Here is a 19799-nt window from a genome sequence, read left to right on the forward strand (position 1 = left end):
CTCTCCCTCCCTCTGCCCTCTGTCTTTTTGTTTCCCGCCAGTCTTGCTCTCTCGCTTCATTTTCTTCTTCTTCTTCTTCTCTTTCTTTCTCGTTTTCACATTTTGCGCATTACCAGCACGGTGGTTAAAACTCCGGCCAGAAAGACGCCGATTGTCTGCCAGGTCGGTGTACCGAAGTAGGAGCGGATCCCCTCCTGAGAAAGAGAGAAAAAGAAGGTAAGAAAGGAGGAATATAAATGAATACATTTCGGATGAACTCTGAGTCGCCTTGTTTTAGCTTTCTCTGTTTTAGAATGTTTTGCGAAAGAAAGAAAGAAAGAAAGAAAGAAAGAAAGAAAGAAAGAAAGAAAGAAAGAAAGAAAGAAAGAAAGGTCAAGTAAAAAAAAAAAAAAAAAGAAAAGAAAAAAAGCAAGAAAGCAACTTTCCAACTACAGTGAAATACGGTCCACACATCCCAGTGATGTTAGGAAGCTGGGTTCAGGGTCATACATGTTACAGTGCCCCCTGGAGCACAGAGGGTTAAGGGCCTTGCTCAGGGGCCCTAATGGTGGCATCTTGGTAATGCCAGGGCTTAAATCCTGACGTCTGATCAATAACCCAGAGCCTTAACCACTAAGTTCGGTGTCCAGTAAAAATGTCCCATTCCTAATAGAAAAACACTTATAAAGACGCTTACCCAGCCTCCCTGTTCCTGAATCCAGGAAATCACATGTTCCTGCAGGTAGTCCATAGTCCAGGTGACAATGGTTTGGATGATTTCTGGAATTTTCTTCAAAAGAGCCTGAGGTTGCGTGTAAACAAAAAAAAATGCGATGAAGTTTCACGCAGACGTGAACCAGCGCTCACAAGGACAGATCCAAGGCTACACAAAATACACCTTCTTCGTAAACTAACTGGACATGAAAAGTATAAAGAATCTTGTCTTGGAGAACAAAAGATTTTTTATTTTTTTATTTTTTTAAATAAAGCTGGGTGTGCATCCTTGCCTTCATCACAAGTCGACAAGCGAAGTAGAACAGCGCCACCACTCTGCCCCAGTTGAACTTCCCGTCCGAGAAAATCTCACGTGCCACCTTCACAAAGATTTCTCGAGTCGGCTGGATCGACGAGTCGGCTAACATTCTGTCGCAAAAACAGAGACAGAGAGAGAGAGAGAGAGAAAGAGAGAGAGAGAGAGAGAGAGAGAGAGAGAGAGAGAGAGAGAGAGAGAGAGAAATCTAGTACAATGATGGGATTTTCTTTCTTCCTATCCTCCACCAACGCCTCTATCTCCTGTGTACACACATTCCATAAACTTGTATATACACAATACACATATCCATTACATATTATCAATAGTTATTAAATACAGTTTACAGAAATACAAATCCAACAAACTGCATTGGGCTTTTCTAAGCTTTAACGACGTAAAACCCCTGTTGGCAACAGTTTTCAGAAGTCAAAATTGCACGTTACATGAATCATAAACCGGATCACGGGCAGGTGGTAGGAACGTCCTGTGTTCTACCTTGATCACCTGTCAGCTTGTTTATTATTTGACATCAGCAGTCATGTTATGATATTACAGAACGTACTGTACGAGACACACTGTGAGTATGATAAGATCTTTTCTCTGGATCTTACAACAGACAATGAGCTGTTAGAGATGTGAAAATGAAAGCATTTATATAATACCGCCATTATATATACATACGACGACCAGGCGTGACATTATGACAACCATAGCAATATTGTGTTGCTGCCAAAACAGCATTCACTTCTTCAGCTCCACTGTTCCTTCCTTGGACAACTTTTGATAGATACTGATCGCTGCAGACCGGGAACGTCCCACAAGCGCTGCAGTTTCTGAGACGCTCTGACCCAGTCGTCTAGACGTCACAATTTGGCTCTTGTCAAACTCGCTCAAATCCATACGCTTTGCCATTTTTCCTGCTTCACTCTAACCTCAGCTTTGAGAACAAAACGTTCACTTGCTGCCTCACCATATTCCACCCACTAACACGTGCTAACAGGTACTAACCTTCGGAGACGCTCTGACCCAGTCGTCTAGACGTCACAATTTGGCCCTCGTCAAACTCGCTCAAATCCTTATGCTTTGCCATTTTTCCTGCTTCATTTCAACCTCAATTTTTAAAACAAAACGTTCACTTGCTGCCTCACCATATTCCTCCGACTAACAGGTGCCATTATTCACGTTACCGGTCCATAATGTTAACCCTGACCGGAGAGACATCGTATACACGCCGCAGGAACCGAAAAAATCTTTTTGTCGTATTGTGTCGTATACATACAGTATCTCACAAAAGTGAGTACATCCCTCACATTTCAGCAACCGATTTACTACATCTTTTCGAGGAGCAATACTATAGAAATTTGTGTCCAAAGTGTCAGTATTTTGTGTGAGCACCACTGTTATGTAGCTCTGCCTTAATCCTCCTGGGCATGGAATTCACCAGAGCTGCACAGGTTGTTGCTGGGATCTTCTTCCACTCCTCCATAATGACATCGCGGAGCTGCTAAATGTTACACACATACTGTATCTCCATCTTACAATTGAGGAGGCCTACAGGTGCTCAATAGGGTTCAGGTCTGGAGACATACTTGGCCACTTCATCACCTTCACCTTCAGCTTTCTCAGCAAGGCAGTTGTCATCTTGGTGGTGTGTTTGGGGTCGTTATTATGTTGGAAACCTGCCGTTCTGTTCTGATTCAGGATGTCACAGTACATGTTGGAATTGATGTTTCCCCTCAAAGAACTCACAGTCACCAATACGAGCAGCACTCGTGCGGCCCCAGACCATGATGCTACCACCACCATTGACTGTAGGATGAACACCATTTTCTTGTTACTCCTCACCAGGGTGTCTCCACACATGCTGGACACCATCTGAACCAAACAAGTTTATCTTAGTCTCATCAGACCACTGGACATGGTTCCAGTAATTTATGCACTTGTGAGTTATTTTCAGAAGAGGCGACTTCTTGAAGACGGCAATGCAAACCGACTTGTTGCAGTTTGTGGCTTATGGTCTGAGCATTGACAAGGGGACCTTCCGCTTCTGCAACCTCTAAAGCAACGCTGCAGCACTAGTGTCAGTTTTTTGAAGTGGCATCTTTCCTATGAGGTGCCATGTTGAACATCCAGTGTTCAGTAGGAGAGAATTGTACTCAAAGCACCACAATTGAACTGCTCTAATACAAGGTACACAAATTTGTATGGTCCTGTCGAGCAGACACAAACATGAACATGATGAATAGGACGTGTGGCTTTGCATGGTTACACGATGTACAGCTTTTATCACTGAGGGTCTACTCACTTTTGAAGATATAGATATATATATATATATATATATATATATATATATATATATATATATATATATATATATATATATATATATATAGTTTCATTTCTTTAATATTGTCCCTTAAGAACATATAATAAAACATCTCACTTCTGTGAGATACTGTGTGTTGAACTGATAAATAAAACATACTAATAAATGTATATTATTACATAAATTCTTCTTCTTCCTTCAGCTGCTCCTGGTCACAACAGCGGATCATCCGTCTCCACACCACCTTGTCTTCTACAACTGCCTCTTTCAAACCAACCATGTCTTCCCTCATCACATCCATGAACCTGCTCCTTGGCCTTCCTCTTTTTCTCCTGACTGTTTTTCTCTCAGACCGTGTCTAAAAAAACGTCCTACCTGCACGGTTGAAAAAATAAACATTATAAACACGCCTCTAATCCTGTCCATCCTCATCTTTAATCCTGTCCAGCCTCGCCTCTAATCCTGTCCATCCTCGCCTCTAATCCTGTCCAATCCTGTCCATCCTCGCCTCTAATCCTGTCCATCCTCGCCTCTAATCCTGTAAATCCACGTCTCTAATCCAGTCCATCCTCATCTTTAATCCTGTCCATCCTCACCTCTAATCCTGTCCATCCTCGCCTTTAATCCCGTCCACCTTCGTCTCTCTCCATGATAATTGCAAAATCTTGAACTCTGCTACCACACTGCCTCCTCTATTTTTTATCAATGCATAACTGATGAACTAAAAATTCCAGGTAACTGACCAGAAGCTCATGGGTGGCAGCCCATTTTTTTTTTTTCCAGTTTTTTTCCCCTATGGTCTATGTTGTTTAGAAATGTATAATATTTTCCATTATTATTTCGTTGTGTTGCGTTTCCTCCTTGCACATAATGAAGCATCCTAAAAGCTTTGTAATGACAGATTACAAGACTGTTGGAATACTACTCGCATTTTCATAATAATTATGTATTTTTTGCCACTTAATTGAAAGTCTATCAAAGCCTACATTTCTTAAATCTTTGGGCCAAATGATAAAGGGCCCGTTGGTCCAATATTTTATTATTTATCAATTACTTTTTTTTTATTATATACAAAAATCCTAAATGTGATGGTGGATTCATGCAACTTCAAGTCTTTTTAAAAAAAAAATTATTATTGGGTAAATCATTGGGAAATATTTGAGGGATAATGAGCTATATGGGGGGAAAACAAAGATTTTATATAACACGCTTATGAAGATAATAATAATAAACTCACCTCTGCAGATCTGCATTGTTGTCCAGTTCGTCTCCGATCTGCTGTAAACACTGGGCGAGTTTCTTATGGCTGGGGTCACACAGTCCACTGCCTCCCAGTTCATTCCTCAAAATGTTGCCGTCCCCGCCGCTGTCCCCCCCGGCATCCCCTCCGCTGTCCCCGTGCCGACGAACTCGCTCGAAAATGAATCTGTGGATTACAAAAAGAGGAAAGCCGGGTTTGATTTCGAGATGAGAAAAATATCCCTATATAATTATAGATATAGAATACTTATAAAAGAAGACAGGAGAGACTCTTACTCCTTGAGCAGCACAGCTCCTACTTGTAGTATTTGCTCGTTGGTGATGCCTGCGAAAAACAGACCAAGAAAGACAACAGAGATAACTGAAAAGATATAGAAAGAGGAAAGTCGAGCAAAAGCGAAAGAGTGATAGGGCCAAGGCACAGTTGGTTGTAGCTCGGGCCGCCCGCAGGTTTAATCACGTACGGGAAACCCTGAGACTTAAGGCCGCGCTTACACTTCAGCCTGTTTGTTAATACTCATTTTCTCAGCAAACACGACAGGAAGGAAACATAAAAGGCTGTAGAGCGATAGCAAGTTTCAGTTTCGGTAGAACACAAAGCCTCACACTGTTCATACTGCTATGTGTCGTGAGTCATCGCTGAACTCTGTGAACTCTCGCACACAGGATGAGGAACAGGATTATAGCAGGCTCATAGACACTAATATAATGATTCCTGTACAATAATATTTGTCCGTGCTGACTGTTGTTGTTTTAGATTCAGCTGATAGTGAGCATATCCACTGCCATTGTTCAGCTCCTCTCCCATGTGTCCATTACAAAGGCAATAAGTGTTTGTTAAATACTAGTGATCCTGTCCTACATTTCTTCTCTTCAGATCTGCCCATTTAATCCTGACACCCCAATTCTAGATGGCGTTTCCTTCCATTAGCACAGCTAGAAAATGCCTCCACGTCAAGGGCCTAAAAATGAGCGCAACTCAAGAACTCCGAGGATGGATTTGGAGGCTCATTAATCAAAACGGTCTACTATAGATGGCTCAAGACTGCAATTTCCGCAAAAGGTTCTGCATCTAAGCGCCAATCGCAGCAAGGGACACCTCGAAAATTATTAAAACTGTAAGGAATGGACATCCGGTGTCACCCAAATGAGGACGGGTTCCTCTCAAGGTTTCCTCCATCATCTCGGGGAGGTTTTTCCTCGATGCAGGCTCTAAATTTTAGACCCTCTATCTCCTAAATGCTGCTTCGGGACAACGTTAAACGCGTTCCACAAATACAAGTGAATTGAATTGCGTTGAAATTAAACACGTTGCAAGATTCAATCAAACGAAAACAAAACTACGCCCAGCCCAGCCTGAGGACCTTCTAAAGTAGATGACTCGAAACTGCCAATGCATTCAAGATCAAACTACTTCGCATACAGGATTTCCCGTATATGTCCGTTGAGGTATTTGACTGTTTTTGTCTACTTGGTCTGAAATGCTTCTGAAAGCCCTCGTAACTCGAACATCCCGCCGCCATGATCCGATGTCAGACGGCATGTCGAACCACAATATCCTCCTCACTCCGACGTCCCTGATATGGTCACGAGCTCAAGTTACTGTCAGACTTCCACACATTCTCCTCGTACGTGTGCATGGTGATGAACCGGAGTCCCAGTCAGGGTGTGTCCTCATATCACGCCCAGTGTTCCCTGAATAGGAGCTGGACCTCACACAACCTTGATTAGGATAAAGCACCTATTTAAAAGTCAGGGACGTGAGAAAAGTAAAATAACGACCACGGGTTGATCCGATGTTCATGATTCATGAGCTGCCCGATTACTCTATAATAAGCCAAGCATCTTAAAAAAAAAAAACCATCATCAATTTACAAAACAAGATCACATGACTATCCTGAGCATGCGCGTTATGGCTTGATTAGAATAATACGCTTGATGTTTTGTTTCCTAATTGGGGACAAAACTATTGTAAACAAAGACACTGAGTAAGTGGTGAAGCAAAACGAGCATGACATAGATGATGATGATGATGATGTCATTCCTCTTTCAAGGTAAACAACGTCCCTCTTTCAAGGAAAACAACATCCCTCTTTCAAGGAAAACAACACCACCACCATCACCAGCTGATGTATCACATTTCTTTGTATTAAACTGTTAAAATATAAAGATTATATTTATTATAAACCGGTGTCTGACAAGACTTTTGTCGGGCATGTTTCTGTCTCCTATGCTAACTAGCCTGCTAGCAAACACGAGCCACACAACAGTTCCTGCGTCCGTTTTCTCCCCAATACAAACACACATAAACCCCCCAAGGAATCAACCTGGTCTTCTGAAATCCATCTTGGACGCTGTGTTAAAGATTGTCGGCGGAAAAATCGTTCTTACCCACGTCGCCTTCTCCGGACTGCGCCTCTGCCATGTTTGCGTGGAAAATAATCACACTGGATTTCCGTCTCGGTCACGCAAACGTTACAGGGGAAGAAAAAGGGGGCGTACCCGGAAGTAGTCATTTAAAATCTTTCTCGTTTTCTCGTGACCACGACATCTCAGGAGTTGTTTTTCTCGTGAGCACGACTTGATCTTGACATAACCAACGACGTTTCATAGCGATCGGTTTATCATTTTCATTCATGTTCAAGAAACACCGCCATAAATTGTTATGTAGTATTAGTAGGGGTGTAACGGTACACACAATTCAAACCTCGATACGTACCTCGGTATTTTTAAAATCACGGTTCGGTTCGATTTCGGTAAGAAATGCAAAATAACAATTGCTTGACGTTTTTTTTTTTTTTTTTTATTAACCCAGTTTATTATTATTATTATTATTATTATTATTATTATTATTATTATTAACATTTGTGAACATAAACAGTTTTTTTTAACGATTTTTAAATAAAATGCCTGCTTGCGTAAATAAAATATATAAAATAATATTTTATAATATTTTATTACAAAAATATTATTTAAGAAAAACTGAGATTTTAACTAGGATCCACACGTTAAACGTACTGCATTCAGTACAGGTTTGGAAAAATTTTGGTACCAGTTAAACCCCTAATTATTATACATGACGCTGCGATAATGCTGCTTCTAAAACATGCACTTATGCACAATACACATTCAGATTACGTACCGATCGCGAGCAAACGATGTTTATGTCGAGATCGCGAGAAGTCACGATAATGTGAAAACGACTTTTGTAATGTCGAGATCACGAGAAAGCAAGAAAGAAAGAAAAATATTATAATGCATGGCCTCTTAGGGCTTCTGTAATTTTCCCATTACAGATTAACAAACAATTTACTTTTAAATACATTATAAATAAGATCAATATAAATCTATATTAAACCGCAGCAGCAACTACAAGATGCACCACATGGCCAAACTTTTGACACCTGACCATCACACCCATAACCAGTATTACTCCAAAGTTTCCACAACGATAGAAGCATTATAAAGGATCTCTATTGGTGCTTTACTTCTTGAAGTATCACGTTTTCATTTCACTGGAATCCGAAGGCACAAACGTGCTCCAGTAATCAGGACGAAAGTGTCTTCATTAAGACATGGCCGTAGAACCAGATTGTCCCATCGAACAAGACCTACTTGGAAGACATTCGAGAACACGTACGGAAATTTCGAGCAAACAAAAACGTTTTTAAACAACCCAGAATATGTTTAATATTTCTGATTGTCCTGAATAGCTAAATTTAGCTTTCATGACAGCTTGGCATTTGCGTGTAATTCTCTTATCAGATTCACGAGGTTGTCACCTGAACGGGTTTCAATTCAGAGGTGTGAATTGTCAAGTGTTCATTTGTGACATTTCTTGCATTCTAAATGTGCTTTAGACCATCAGTTTTCTTATGCAGAGGAAAGAGTAGATAGTCAATAGTCCTATTAGTGCTTCTACATCTACTGTACAAATTCATATTATGGCAAAAAATGTTAGAAAAAAATATGCTGTCATCAAAGCTAAATGTAACTACTTTGGATAATCGAATATATAAAACATATTCTGGGTCGTTTAACACGTATTTGTTCACTGCAAAATCCCATACATGTTCTGTCATAGTTTGGATGTCTTCCATATTAGTGTACAGTGTTAAAAATAATAATAATCAAATAAAAAAAACAAAAACAATAAAGGACGAAGTGTGTCCAAACTTTGGACTGGTACTTTATATCATTTCTTTGTTTCCTGTAACATCAAGTTTTCATTTCACTGGAATCTGAAAGCCCAAAACCTGTTCCAGCTTTCTGTACAAAGTCCTCTTCATTAAAACATGCTGCTAGAACCAGACTGTCCCATTAAATACGTTCGTGAAAACTGGAACACAGCAACACACTGCCTATTTAAAATGGGATGTTCATTATGCACTTCTGAATGTCACTGCCAAGTGAACACATACTTTGTATATAGCTAGGACTGGCCTATTTCTCAGTTTATACGCTTTAAAATATTCAGATCAATGCCAAATTCTCACCTCTCCAAATTTTTCTTCACCAATTTACATTTATAAATAACATATTTTCAAAGTATTTTCAATGTCAATATCTTTTTATTATCAACATCACTTCCACTAGAGTAAAAAGAATATTATTTTTGCTAACCTGGATCAAATCCCAACAAATAAATAATAAAATTAATATTTTCTATATATTAATATATATTTTCACAGCACACTTGTCTGCTAGTGATCTGTGTCTCAGATTGCTTATCTAGTGATAAGATATACTTTGGTTCATGGGAATGACTACAGCCCAAATACACATGGGAGCTAATCAAAAAGACCCGAATGGTACATACAGAATGTGTCTTAAATGGCATATTATGAAGTATACAATATTTAGTAATAGAATACAACTTCTCTTATTATACACGTACCATCCACTTTAATAGAAACCTGTATACATTCTGTTTACATTTTTGTATCTGTGATTGTTGATTTTTCAATAAAAAGAATTGAGGAAAAAAAAAAAAAGAAAAGAAAGAAACCTGTATACATGCACGTTCATGTCAGTGATGGGAAGATCGGATCATTTTAGTTGGTTCTTTGAAACTCGTTACGAATACTTTTTTTGAGTCATTTAGTTCATTGCCTCCATCAAAAATCTAATCAAATGTTACATTATCAGTAAGCAGAACATGTCTACATACACAAACTTTGACTATAGTTCCAATAATGAAAATATGACAAATACAAATTATGATAAGCAGAATGAGTAGCTCAATCCCTCATATCTTCTGGTCCGTATTGTTAGTTCTTTTGTCTCGTGACTCCCATAATTATTGTAACAATAATGTCAAGATTCGGACCGAAACAAAAACTGATCTATTGCATTGTGTAGCATTTATGGGAGTAGGTGATAAAAGAACGAACCACTCAGACCAGAAGAGTCATGAGATGAACTACTCAATTCTGCTTCCTGTGTAATGCACTTCATAGTGTATATAGGAGTCATGTGATGAAAGAAATAACGACTCAGACCTGAGATGAGATGAGCTACTCGATTCTGTTTCAGTTCAAAACATTAGAAGGAAGAAAATGTGTGCGCTGTGTCATTTTAACCATAGCATGGATGTTGCTGCCAGCTGGGCTGGACTGAGTATGTCAGAAATTGCTGATCTGAAATTTTCACACAACAGTCTGTAGAGTATACATAGAACGATGCGATAACCAAACTACCATGTGAGGGATATTTCTGTGGGTGGAAACACCTTGTTGATGAGGGAGGTCTGAGAAAATGGCCAGATACGTTTGGGTTTTGCGAGAAGAAAAGCATCTCAGCATTCACAAAACATTAAACCTTAAGTTGGATGGGCTCCAACAGCAGAACACCACATTGGGTTCTAGTCTTTTCAAGCAGGAACAAGAATCATAGCCTCCTAAATTGGACAGACTGTCACAACACAATATTTTCTGTCTAGTTTTAGCAAATCTGCACTCATGATTACCTCAGATTCTTGTTCATGGGTCACAGGGGTGGTCTTCTGTTGTTGTAGCCCATCCAACTCAAGTGTGATGTTTTCTGAGATGCTCACTGCCAATCTGAGATTGGCTGATTTGATCATTTGCATGGATGTGCAGGTTTACAGGTATTCCTAATAAAGTGGACTGTGGTGGTATATTTTCAAAGCATTATTACATGAATGATTTATAGAAATTTAATCAGCAATACATTTTTTATTGTATTTGTCAGACCCTTATCGAGAACAAAGACTTACAAGGATACAATTTACACAGTTGAGGGTTACAAACCTTGGTCGAAGGACCCTTTGTCAATGACAGATTGACACTGCTGGGAACTTCCAACTTTCTGATCAGACGTCCAATGTGTGATTTTAAGTCAAGTCAAGTCAAGTCATGAAGCTTTTATTGTCATTTCAACCATATATATCTGAAGCAGTACACAGTGAAATGAAACAACGTTCCTCCTGCACCCTGGAGCTACAAAAACAACATAACCGAATACAGAGCTAAGGACTAAAGTAAGTGTCCTCGCCACATAAAGTACATAAGTGCAAACAGTGCAGACAAAAAAACACAGACCAGTAAACATACTGTATATGTTATACAGTACAATGTTCGTGTCTAAACCGCTTTCCAATGAAATGTTATTTTATATTAATTAGTGTGCAGTCACCATGGCTGCTTATCTGGGATAAATACACATCGTTCACCTTAACTCTTAAATTCAGTAAAGCTGCTTTGAGACAATATCCATTGTGAAAAGCGCTATAGAAATAAACTTGACTTGACATCAGGGATAATAACTGAGGCCAACGATAAGATAAATGAAAGATACATATGAAGCAGCTACCGATGTGATGCGACACGGTTCACCACATTAAGATTTATTCATGTTTGATTCAACACAATACGATGCAATGGAAAAAAACATGATGCTATGCTATAATTCCATATGGTACAGATACTTAGCTGTTATTACTTTGGTTCAAATAAGACAACAAATCATAATTTGACTTCATAACAATTGATATAAAAACAATCATAAAAAGTGCTTTTTGACTTTGTAATCCATGGCCCTCCCTTTCACAAACATGCCTTTGCAGTGCAAAAAAAATTAAATAAACAATTTCCTGTTCTGTCTCCAGGAAGATGCAGCTCTACCTCTGCCATGTTAATCTGTATTTTATGTGCCTCTCAGGACACGGTAGTGTTGTGATACGTGATATTCACGTAGCAGCAGTGGTGCTGAGAGAATGCGCTCGTGCATGTAAATTATTGGTGACAAATTATTGGTCACTTTCTGAACAATAAAAATATAGCGCACCTACTACTAATTATATATAAATTAATCATGTTTTACAGATGCAAATTTATCAAAAAATAAAAATAAATGATGGATCGTGAAAGAAATGCCCACTTGTATCCAATGCACACTTTAAATCAATGAATCACATCTTTAATTTTTTTTCGATGCACTGATGTGAATCGGTGAATCTTACCATTCCTAGTGTGCCTAATATGCTGTGCTCACCTTGGGTTGGTGACTTTCAGCCTACCTTACGACACAGCGCCGTCTACTGGCTTCCCTTTTCATTACGCTCAGTAAAAAAAAATGTCTGTGACAATTAAAGGTCATCACATGACTGTGTCACATTTCTTTTTGAACTGCAAAAAAGGGAATATTATCTTCACATGAACATTCATGAAATTTAGTAAGCATTCATTTTTCTGCCATCTCTTTAGACAAAACACTACTGATTTGCTTTGACATCCCTAAAAAATTTATTGCCATAAGCTTCTTAAATACAGCCACTGTCCAAAAGAATTTGTTCAGCTTCTAATGAACTACAACCAAGTCCTATAAGACAAAGACAGAACCATCTTTCTATATAGCACCAAAAGTCCCCAGGTGAGATTTAGATAAAGGAAACCTCAAGACCACCCGTTTTTTGGGGAAAAGTCCTGCCTCTGAGTCATATTAAAAAACTCTTAGTCAGTCATTGTGCCACACATTCAACTTGCCTGAACAAACTCTGCCACCTCATCAGATTTCCCATCAGCCAAGTCAAGCAGGAAGTTCTGCCAGAATGCCACAAGAACTCACAGAACATAACAATAAGTTTGCATGGCAACGGGACACAATTTCGCTCCTGAACAGGCGGCACAGTCACCGTGGCATTTCAAATCACAGAGAAACTCCTCCAGAGAAAACTCCTCCAGCCTCTAAAGCCATGACCCAGTCATAAGATGTACGATTTCTTTTTGTTTTCTAACATACACTGTATATTACAATGTATGTTATGTATGTAATGTATCATTACTCACAATCTTATACTCCAGTGCTCATGTTAGTTCTCACTCTCCAGTGTTCTGTATTGTTGAACGATTTATGATCAAACTCTTGATGTCACCCAAATGAGGATGGGTTCCCCTTTCGAGTCTGGTTCCTCTCAAGGTTTCTTCCTCGTAACATCTAAGTGAGTTTTTTCTTGCCACAGTCGCCACGGCTGCTCATCAGGGATAAATGCACACCATTCACCTTAACTGTTGATTTCTGTAAAGCTGCTTTGAGACAATGTCTGTTGTGAAAAGCGCTATAGAAATAAACTTAACTTGATTTTTTGTCTGGTTTGCAGACAGGATCGAAGATCACTTTCCAGGGAAGTTATTGTGGAAACATTGTGGACTAACATACTGTTTACATGCTGTTTTTTTGCACCTCTTGACTGCTGCTACTTCTGTTTTTTGCACTGCATTGTGTCTGTTTATATTTACCCCCAGTTATAGTGTTTACAGTTCTCTTTGTACAGTACTGTATAATAAGGCTCGTTCACAGCACGGGTGGTGTGGTAAACCTTGCATTTCCTGTGTTTGTTGCAGCATGTTTGTTCTCTATTATATTTTAACTAAACAAAACATTCTTATGGAGCAGCAGAGGAACGTTAGGAGGATGAAGCAAGATCTTAAAGCAAACAATATTTTGAGAGCACAGAGGCTAAAACCATTTAAGTCAAGTCAAGTCAAGTCAAGTCACTTTTGTTGTCATTTCTACTATACACAATGTTACACAGTACACAATAAAAATGAGACAACGTTCCTGCACAACCCTGGTGCTACACTAAACAACAACATAGAGCTACAACACAACACAAAGCTACATAAAGTGCATCGAGTGCAACCTAGTGCAAACAGTGCAGACGAAAAACAGTACAGACAGACAGTGCAGACAGACAGACAACACAAGACAAAACACATAACCCAAGATATACCTATACTTCGATTATACAGTACTGTACAAAGAGAACTGTAAACACTATAACTGGGAGTAAATATAAACAGACACAATGCAGTGCAAAAAACAGCAGTAGCAGCAGTCAAGAGGTGCAAAAAAACAGCATGTAAACAGCATGTTAGTTCACAATGTTTCCACAATAACTTCCCTGGAAAGTGATCTTCGATCCTGTCTGCAAACCAAACGAAAAGTCAAGTCAAGTTTATTTCTATAGCGCTTTTCACAACAGATATTGTCTCAAAGCAGCTTTACAGAAATCAACAGTTAAGGTGAATGGTGTGCATTTATCCCTGATGAGCAGCCGTGGTGACTGTGGCAAGGAAAAACTCCCTTAGATGTTACGAGGAAGAAACCTTGAGAGGAACCAGACTTGAAAGGGGAACCCATCCTTATTTGGGTGACATCAAGTGTGTGATCATAAATCTTAAACAATACAGAACACTGGAGAGTGAGAACTAACATGAGCACTGGAGTGTAAGATTATGAGTAATGATCTTTCTACAGTCTTATACAGTCATTTGTGTTTATAAAACTAGGAGCTACTGAGCAACTCATAAAATAGCTCAACATGTGTGATCATCACAGATCCAACACCAGCTTCTCCATGCCAGAGCCTTTTAACACTCAAGGAGGTCCAATGTCAAAACTTCACATGAAGTGGGATCCAATTGGCACTGGTACGTCTCTAGATGGTACGGGATGTTTGCAAGTTCGGCATCTACTTCTTTAAAGGTCCACAATCTTCATGAGGTGGGACGTGACTGGGGCTGGAGCAACCTCAGGATGCCTCAGGATGGGGAGAGAAAGGGTAACAGTGTCAGGTATGCATAGTTTTTAAGTAATTACTGTTAAAATTAAATGGTGTGTGAGATCAATCAAATACATAAAAACATCGAACAAAAAAACTAAATAACATAGTATTTGAATTGATCTAATTTTGTTTGGCTAATACCGGTATTAGAAACTAAAGCATGTTTTAGTGTTTAAGATTAAAAGTGACAGAATGCTTAAATATTTTAGGTACTTGAACTTGGATTACTGGATGAGGTGAACGTGAAGGACGCGGTCTGTCGAATTATGAGACATGCATTCAAAAATGACGGCTAAAACGCTGAACTGGAGAGGTGTAAATGGGAAAACACCTTTCCAGAGTTTGGAGCTTAAGAACATTTTGATTGGTAAGCCATTCTCATTGTTAGTCTTTCTGTATTTCTGCATTTCATTGCCTTGTACTTGTACATGTGTAATGGCAATAAAGTTGAATCTAATCTAATCTAATCTAATCTGATTTAATTTCCTTTTGAAGATACATGCTTTATGTATCTATGTATTGTTCATTTTATTTACATGCATTTTTTTTTTACTTTATATTTGTATGATCCTATAGGCTACAAGAAGAAATACATACATATATATATATATATATATATATATATATATATATATATATATATATATATATATATATATATATATATATATATATAAATGTGTGTGTGTGCATGATATAATGTATTGCCTTATAAATACTTTAATAGCTTTTGCTTAATTGCGTAATACAATATGTATGTCTTTTATAATAATAATAATAATAATAATAAATAATATTCTAACATTTTATGATTTTTTTTTTTTTTTTACTTAAGTGTGTAATTTCCTTAATTAATAAACATAATCGACCTTAAAATATATCTAGAAAAACTCTATTCTGTCCGTCCATCTTTGTGCTGAAACGGCCCCCTCAGGTGTGCGTCACTTCCGGCTGGTCTGCTCTTCCGTCTCTCTCGCGCATGTGTAGTTCTCTTTACGACTCGGCTGGCAAAGATGGCGGACACTCAGGTACGTTCAGCCGAGCGGCGTGGTAGTCCTAAAGCGTCTTTTTTGCACTAAATTCGGGTCGGGTTCGGCATTAAATGCTCTAAATAAGCGCAGGAAACGGGTCAGTGTGTGAATTTGGTCGTTTATCGAAGTTTTTTTGTTGAAATTATACGAGATTGTGCGCTCGCGCGGAGCGGAAACAGGCGTGAGGGCCGCGCGTGGTGATGAAGCGTGTTCTCTTGGTGTAGAGTTAAACCGAGACATGTTCTTTTGTTCTTCATTTCTATGAGTTTAATGTTTTTTCTTCATGTAGATTATTTCTTGAGTGTTTTGTATCTGTATAAGGCCTACACACACACACACACACACACACACCTGGCTGTCGTCCCAGTCTGGAAAAAAAACTCTTTATAGCCAACACACGACTGTGCATCATATCAGCCACATGTTACCAACCTTGGAGATGTGCTTAAATTCCTTCTGAAACTCTGGGAAACCAATCACCAAAGTGTATATCTATAGACACACCACAAATCTTGGATAAGTGTTCCTCCATGTAGACTATGTATAAGAAGTCATTTCAACTCAGGTTTCCATAAAATCCAAGAACTTCCAAAACCCCTGTTTGTTTACATTAAAACCCTGATATCAACCTAATAGTTCAACTTAAGTTGTAGGTTATTTTGCAACGTTTATAACTTGCACCTTAATGTGCATTTTAGTTTTACCCCATTGCACTTCTTTGAAAGTGTATTTGTTTTTAACTTTATATAATTCTACCTTCTTACTCATTGTTAGCTTTTTTTTAACTTAACCTCAAGATCCTACATGTTAAGTGATTTGTAAGTCTGACCTGGCTACTGTAAATTTGTTTCTCTATCAAACTAATTCACTCTACTTGTCTATCTAACTCACTCCTCCTATTTATCTCGTCCGATTTCCTCCTACTGCAAATGATGTCTTTTCTCACGATGGTCTTCCAAGCCTTTGGAGCTTTGACGACATTGCCTTAATGGCGACACTGATGCAGTTTCTAAACCCTACTAACGTCCCGTTTAATGCCGTTTACGCGCATCCTATAACCTGTCTCCCTCTCTTTCCAGAATGAAAGGTCCTATCAGAAGCAGCCCACCATCTTCCAGAACAAAAAGCGAGTGTTGGTTGGTGACGCAGGTGCAAAAGAGAAGCTGCCACGTTACCACCGAAATGTCGGATTAGGCTTCAAAACCCCAAGAGAGGTGAGATCTCTTAAAAATTTCTAATCTTGATGTTTGACTGCAAGTGATGTCTTTTCTCACGATGGTCTTCTGAGCCTATGTGGCTTTGAGGATAATGCCTAATGGCTATGCTGATGCAGTTTTTAAATGGTTGCCTTTTTATTTTGGCAAGTCTATACACCCTGTGTTTTATCTTTGAAGATTTAGTGTCTATTTTCTTTTCACAGGCTATTGATGGCACTTACATTGATAAAAAATGCCCATTTACCGGCAACGTTTCCATCAGAGGCCGTATTCTGTCTGGTACGTTTTCTTGGCTTGAGCTTCAGCTTTCTGTCCTGGGATGCAAATGATGTCTTTTCTCACGATGGTCTTCCAAGTCCTTTGGGCTCTGACGACATTGCCTTATGGCAGTACTGATGCATCTACACACAAAAAAAGTGACCTGTAATTAAATAGCTGTGGGTTGTTTTTTGGGGTAAGTTGCTTTGTAAATGCAGGTAAATTTATATGCAAGTGTTCATGCCACAGGTGTGGTGACCAAGATGAAGATGCAGAGGACCATCGTCATTCGCCGTGACTACCTGCACTACATCCGCAAGTACAACCGCTTTGAGAAGAGGCACAAGAACATGTCTGTCCACCTCTCCCCCTGCTTCAGGTGAATAAACTTTGCCCAATCTAATTGGCTGTAAAGTTGAATCTTTATTTAAACTGCTATAGATCTTGTTTAAGCTGCAAATGATGTCTTTTCTCACGATGGTCTTCCAAGCCTTTGAGGCTCTGACGACAACGCCTAATGGCTTTGCTGATGCGGCTCTATCTCCTTTTTGTAATGCGTCATTGTTATAATATACAGTACCGCTCAAGTAATGTGGGGGTCTCTTTGTTGCCATGGCTCGACCCGGCTGATGTGTGCTGCCCGATGAAGTGCATTTTTGTGTCCAAGCATCTCAACTATTTTTGTTCTGTCTGTTTCCTGCAGGGACGTGAGCGTAGGTGATATCGTCACTGTCGGAGAGTGCAGACCCCTCAGCAAGACTGTGCGGTTCAACGTGCTAAAGGTCACCAAAGCAGCAGGAGCCAAGAAACAATTTCAAAAGTTTTAAATCTGTTTGAACGCTTTCTGGTTTCCGCTGTATTGCCATGACTTGGAAGTGGAATAAATCTGTTCGATAGATGTGTGCACGTTTAAATTTTTTTTTTTCTTTTCCCGTTGCTATGTAACCTTTCTAACCATGTGCTGCAGGCCAGGACATCCCTGTTATACAGACACTTAATCTAACAAGCTTTTTGACATTCTATAATCAAAAATCCTGAACATCTGGAGCCTCACTAAAGGCTTTTATTTATTTAATTTAATTTTTTATATAAATATAAAATTGTATGCTTTTGTGTCTTCATACTTCCATCAGAGGAAGTTACCAGCATTGAGAAATAATGCTTTAATATCCTTAAATCCCAGTTACCTGATCCAAATTAAGTGCTTTAACTAAGGTTTTGATGTTTTATCTAACATGGATAAGCCATGCACCAAGCATTATTCCATTGCTGTTAACCAGGGCAATTTAATGACCATTTATTGCAGTATATGAATTAAACCAATTAAGCAAAATAAACATCTTGGAATGTAAGCCAGGATTTATTCAGTCCCTTGAGGGACAGACAGGGTAGGTGCTCAATATCCAAGAATTTGACCTTCAAAACGTCATTGTCTTTGTTGCAGAATAAAATAGAAAATTATAGGTGAGATTTCTTTAGCTTTTAAGTAAATAACATTTCCATAGTGTTTTTAATCTTAAAATTATAGAACAAATTTTTTCATACAAAATGTAAATATGTGCCAACATTATGGATTAACGCTGATAACTGATGACTAAAGAATCAATGTACTACATTTTAAGTTAAACTGAAAAATAATCAACACACCATTGACCAGAATTCAGGTCTTTAAGTCTGTGAAGTACTTCTGCAAAACTCAAACACTTCCTTAGACTAAACAATTTATTCTCCAAATTTTAAACTGTAAATATAATGATTAATGTGAAAATGAAGAGAGACAGCTGGATGTTTCCTTGCAATTTTTACATGAAAACATGTCTGGCTGTTTAATTGCTCATGTTCTTTTGCTCTCTGTGGGCATGCAGTGTTCTATAGGTCTAAATGAGTTTATTAGAGGGACCGCACATGTAGGACGTTTTGGAGACAATGTGAGGAAGGTGAAATTGAGATGGTTTGGACATGTGCAGAGGAGGGACATGGGGTTGTTGGGGTTCAAATGTTGATCATCACAAATAACAGTAAACTGCGTTAATTAAAAAAATTGATTTTGTGCGGTACGTACCGAACCGTTACATCCTTTTATATATATATATATATATATATATATATATATATATATATATATATATATATATACAGTACAGACCAAAAGTTTGGACACACCTTCTCATTCAAAGAGTTTTCTTTATTTTCATGACTATGAAAATTGTAGAGTCACACTGAAGGCATCAAGGGCTATTTGACCAAGAAGGAGAGTGATGGGGTGCTGCGCCAGATGACCTGGCCTCCACAGTCACCGGACCTGAACCAAATCGAGATGGTTTAGGGGTGAGCTGGACCGCAGAGTGAAGGCAAAAGGGCCAACAAGTGCCAACAAGTGCCAAGCATCTCTCGGGGAACTCCTTCAAGACTGTTGGAAGACCATTTCAGGTGACTACCTCTTGAAGCTCATCAAGAGAATGCCAAGAGTGTGCAAAGCAGTAATCAAAGCAAAAGGTGGCTACTTTGAAGAACCTACAATATGAGATTTTTCAGTTGTTTCACACTTTTTTGTTATGTATATAATTCCATATATAATTCCACATGTGTTAATTCATAGTTTTGATGC

General features: G+C 38.7%; 2 protein-coding genes and 1 long non-coding RNA gene across 3 annotated transcripts; 1 reads left to right on the forward strand and 2 right to left on the reverse strand.

Moving 5' to 3' along the window:
- Positions 1–40: 40 nt before the first annotated feature.
- LOC310740486 (apoptosis regulator BAX-like) lies at positions 41–7137 on the reverse strand. Its single transcript, XM_083567294.1, has 6 exons — positions 6990–7137; positions 4875–4923; positions 4576–4764; positions 987–1122; positions 677–781; positions 41–194 (listed from the first exon to the last, which is right to left on the reverse strand). Exons 1-6 carry the CDS (start codon positions 7021–7023, stop codon positions 96–98), a joined length of 612 nt encoding a protein of 203 aa, XP_083423420.1. The 5' UTR covers positions 7024–7137; the 3' UTR covers positions 41–95.
- On the reverse strand, positions 1388–3325 carry LOC310740492. Its single transcript, XR_014537665.1, has 2 exons — positions 2156–3325; positions 1388–1977 (listed from the first exon to the last, which is right to left on the reverse strand). It is a non-coding gene; the product is annotated as an uncharacterized lncRNA (long non-coding RNA).
- An 8454-nt stretch (positions 7138–15591) lies between the features above and the next one.
- On the forward strand, positions 15592–18089 carry rps11 (ribosomal protein S11). The gene is made up of 5 exons (XM_083567295.1): positions 15592–15713; positions 16796–16930; positions 17137–17212; positions 17441–17570; positions 17895–18089. The coding sequence occupies exons 1-5, from the start codon at positions 15699–15701 to the stop codon at positions 18016–18018; spliced, it is 480 nt and encodes a 159-aa protein (XP_083423421.1). The 5' UTR covers positions 15592–15698; the 3' UTR covers positions 18019–18089.
- The last annotated feature ends 1710 nt before the right edge of the window (positions 18090–19799 follow it).

This window comes from Silurus aristotelis, assembly GCF_946808225.1.
Source record: "Silurus aristotelis genome assembly, chromosome: 17".
Classification (NCBI taxonomy): Eukaryota; Metazoa; Chordata; class Actinopteri; order Siluriformes; family Siluridae; genus Silurus; species Silurus aristotelis.

Coding starts and splice junctions, on each gene's coding strand:
- LOC310740486 (XM_083567294.1), bottom strand. CDS start 7,023: ATGGCAGAGGCGCAGTCCGGAGAAGGCGACGTGG. Junction 1,123..4,575: donor AACAATGCAGATCTGCAGAG/GTGAGTTTATTA, acceptor TTTTTGCGACAG/AATGTTAGCCGACTCGTCGA. Junction 195..676: donor TTCAGGAACAGGGAGGCTGG/GTAAGCGTCTTT, acceptor TCTCTTTCTCAG/GAGGGGATCCGCTCCTACTT.
- rps11 (XM_083567295.1), top strand. Junction 16,931..17,136: donor GCTTCAAAACCCCAAGAGAG/GTGAGATCTCTT, acceptor TTCTTTTCACAG/GCTATTGATGGCACTTACAT. Junction 17,571..17,894: donor CACCTCTCCCCCTGCTTCAG/GTGAATAAACTT, acceptor TGTTTCCTGCAG/GGACGTGAGCGTAGGTGATA.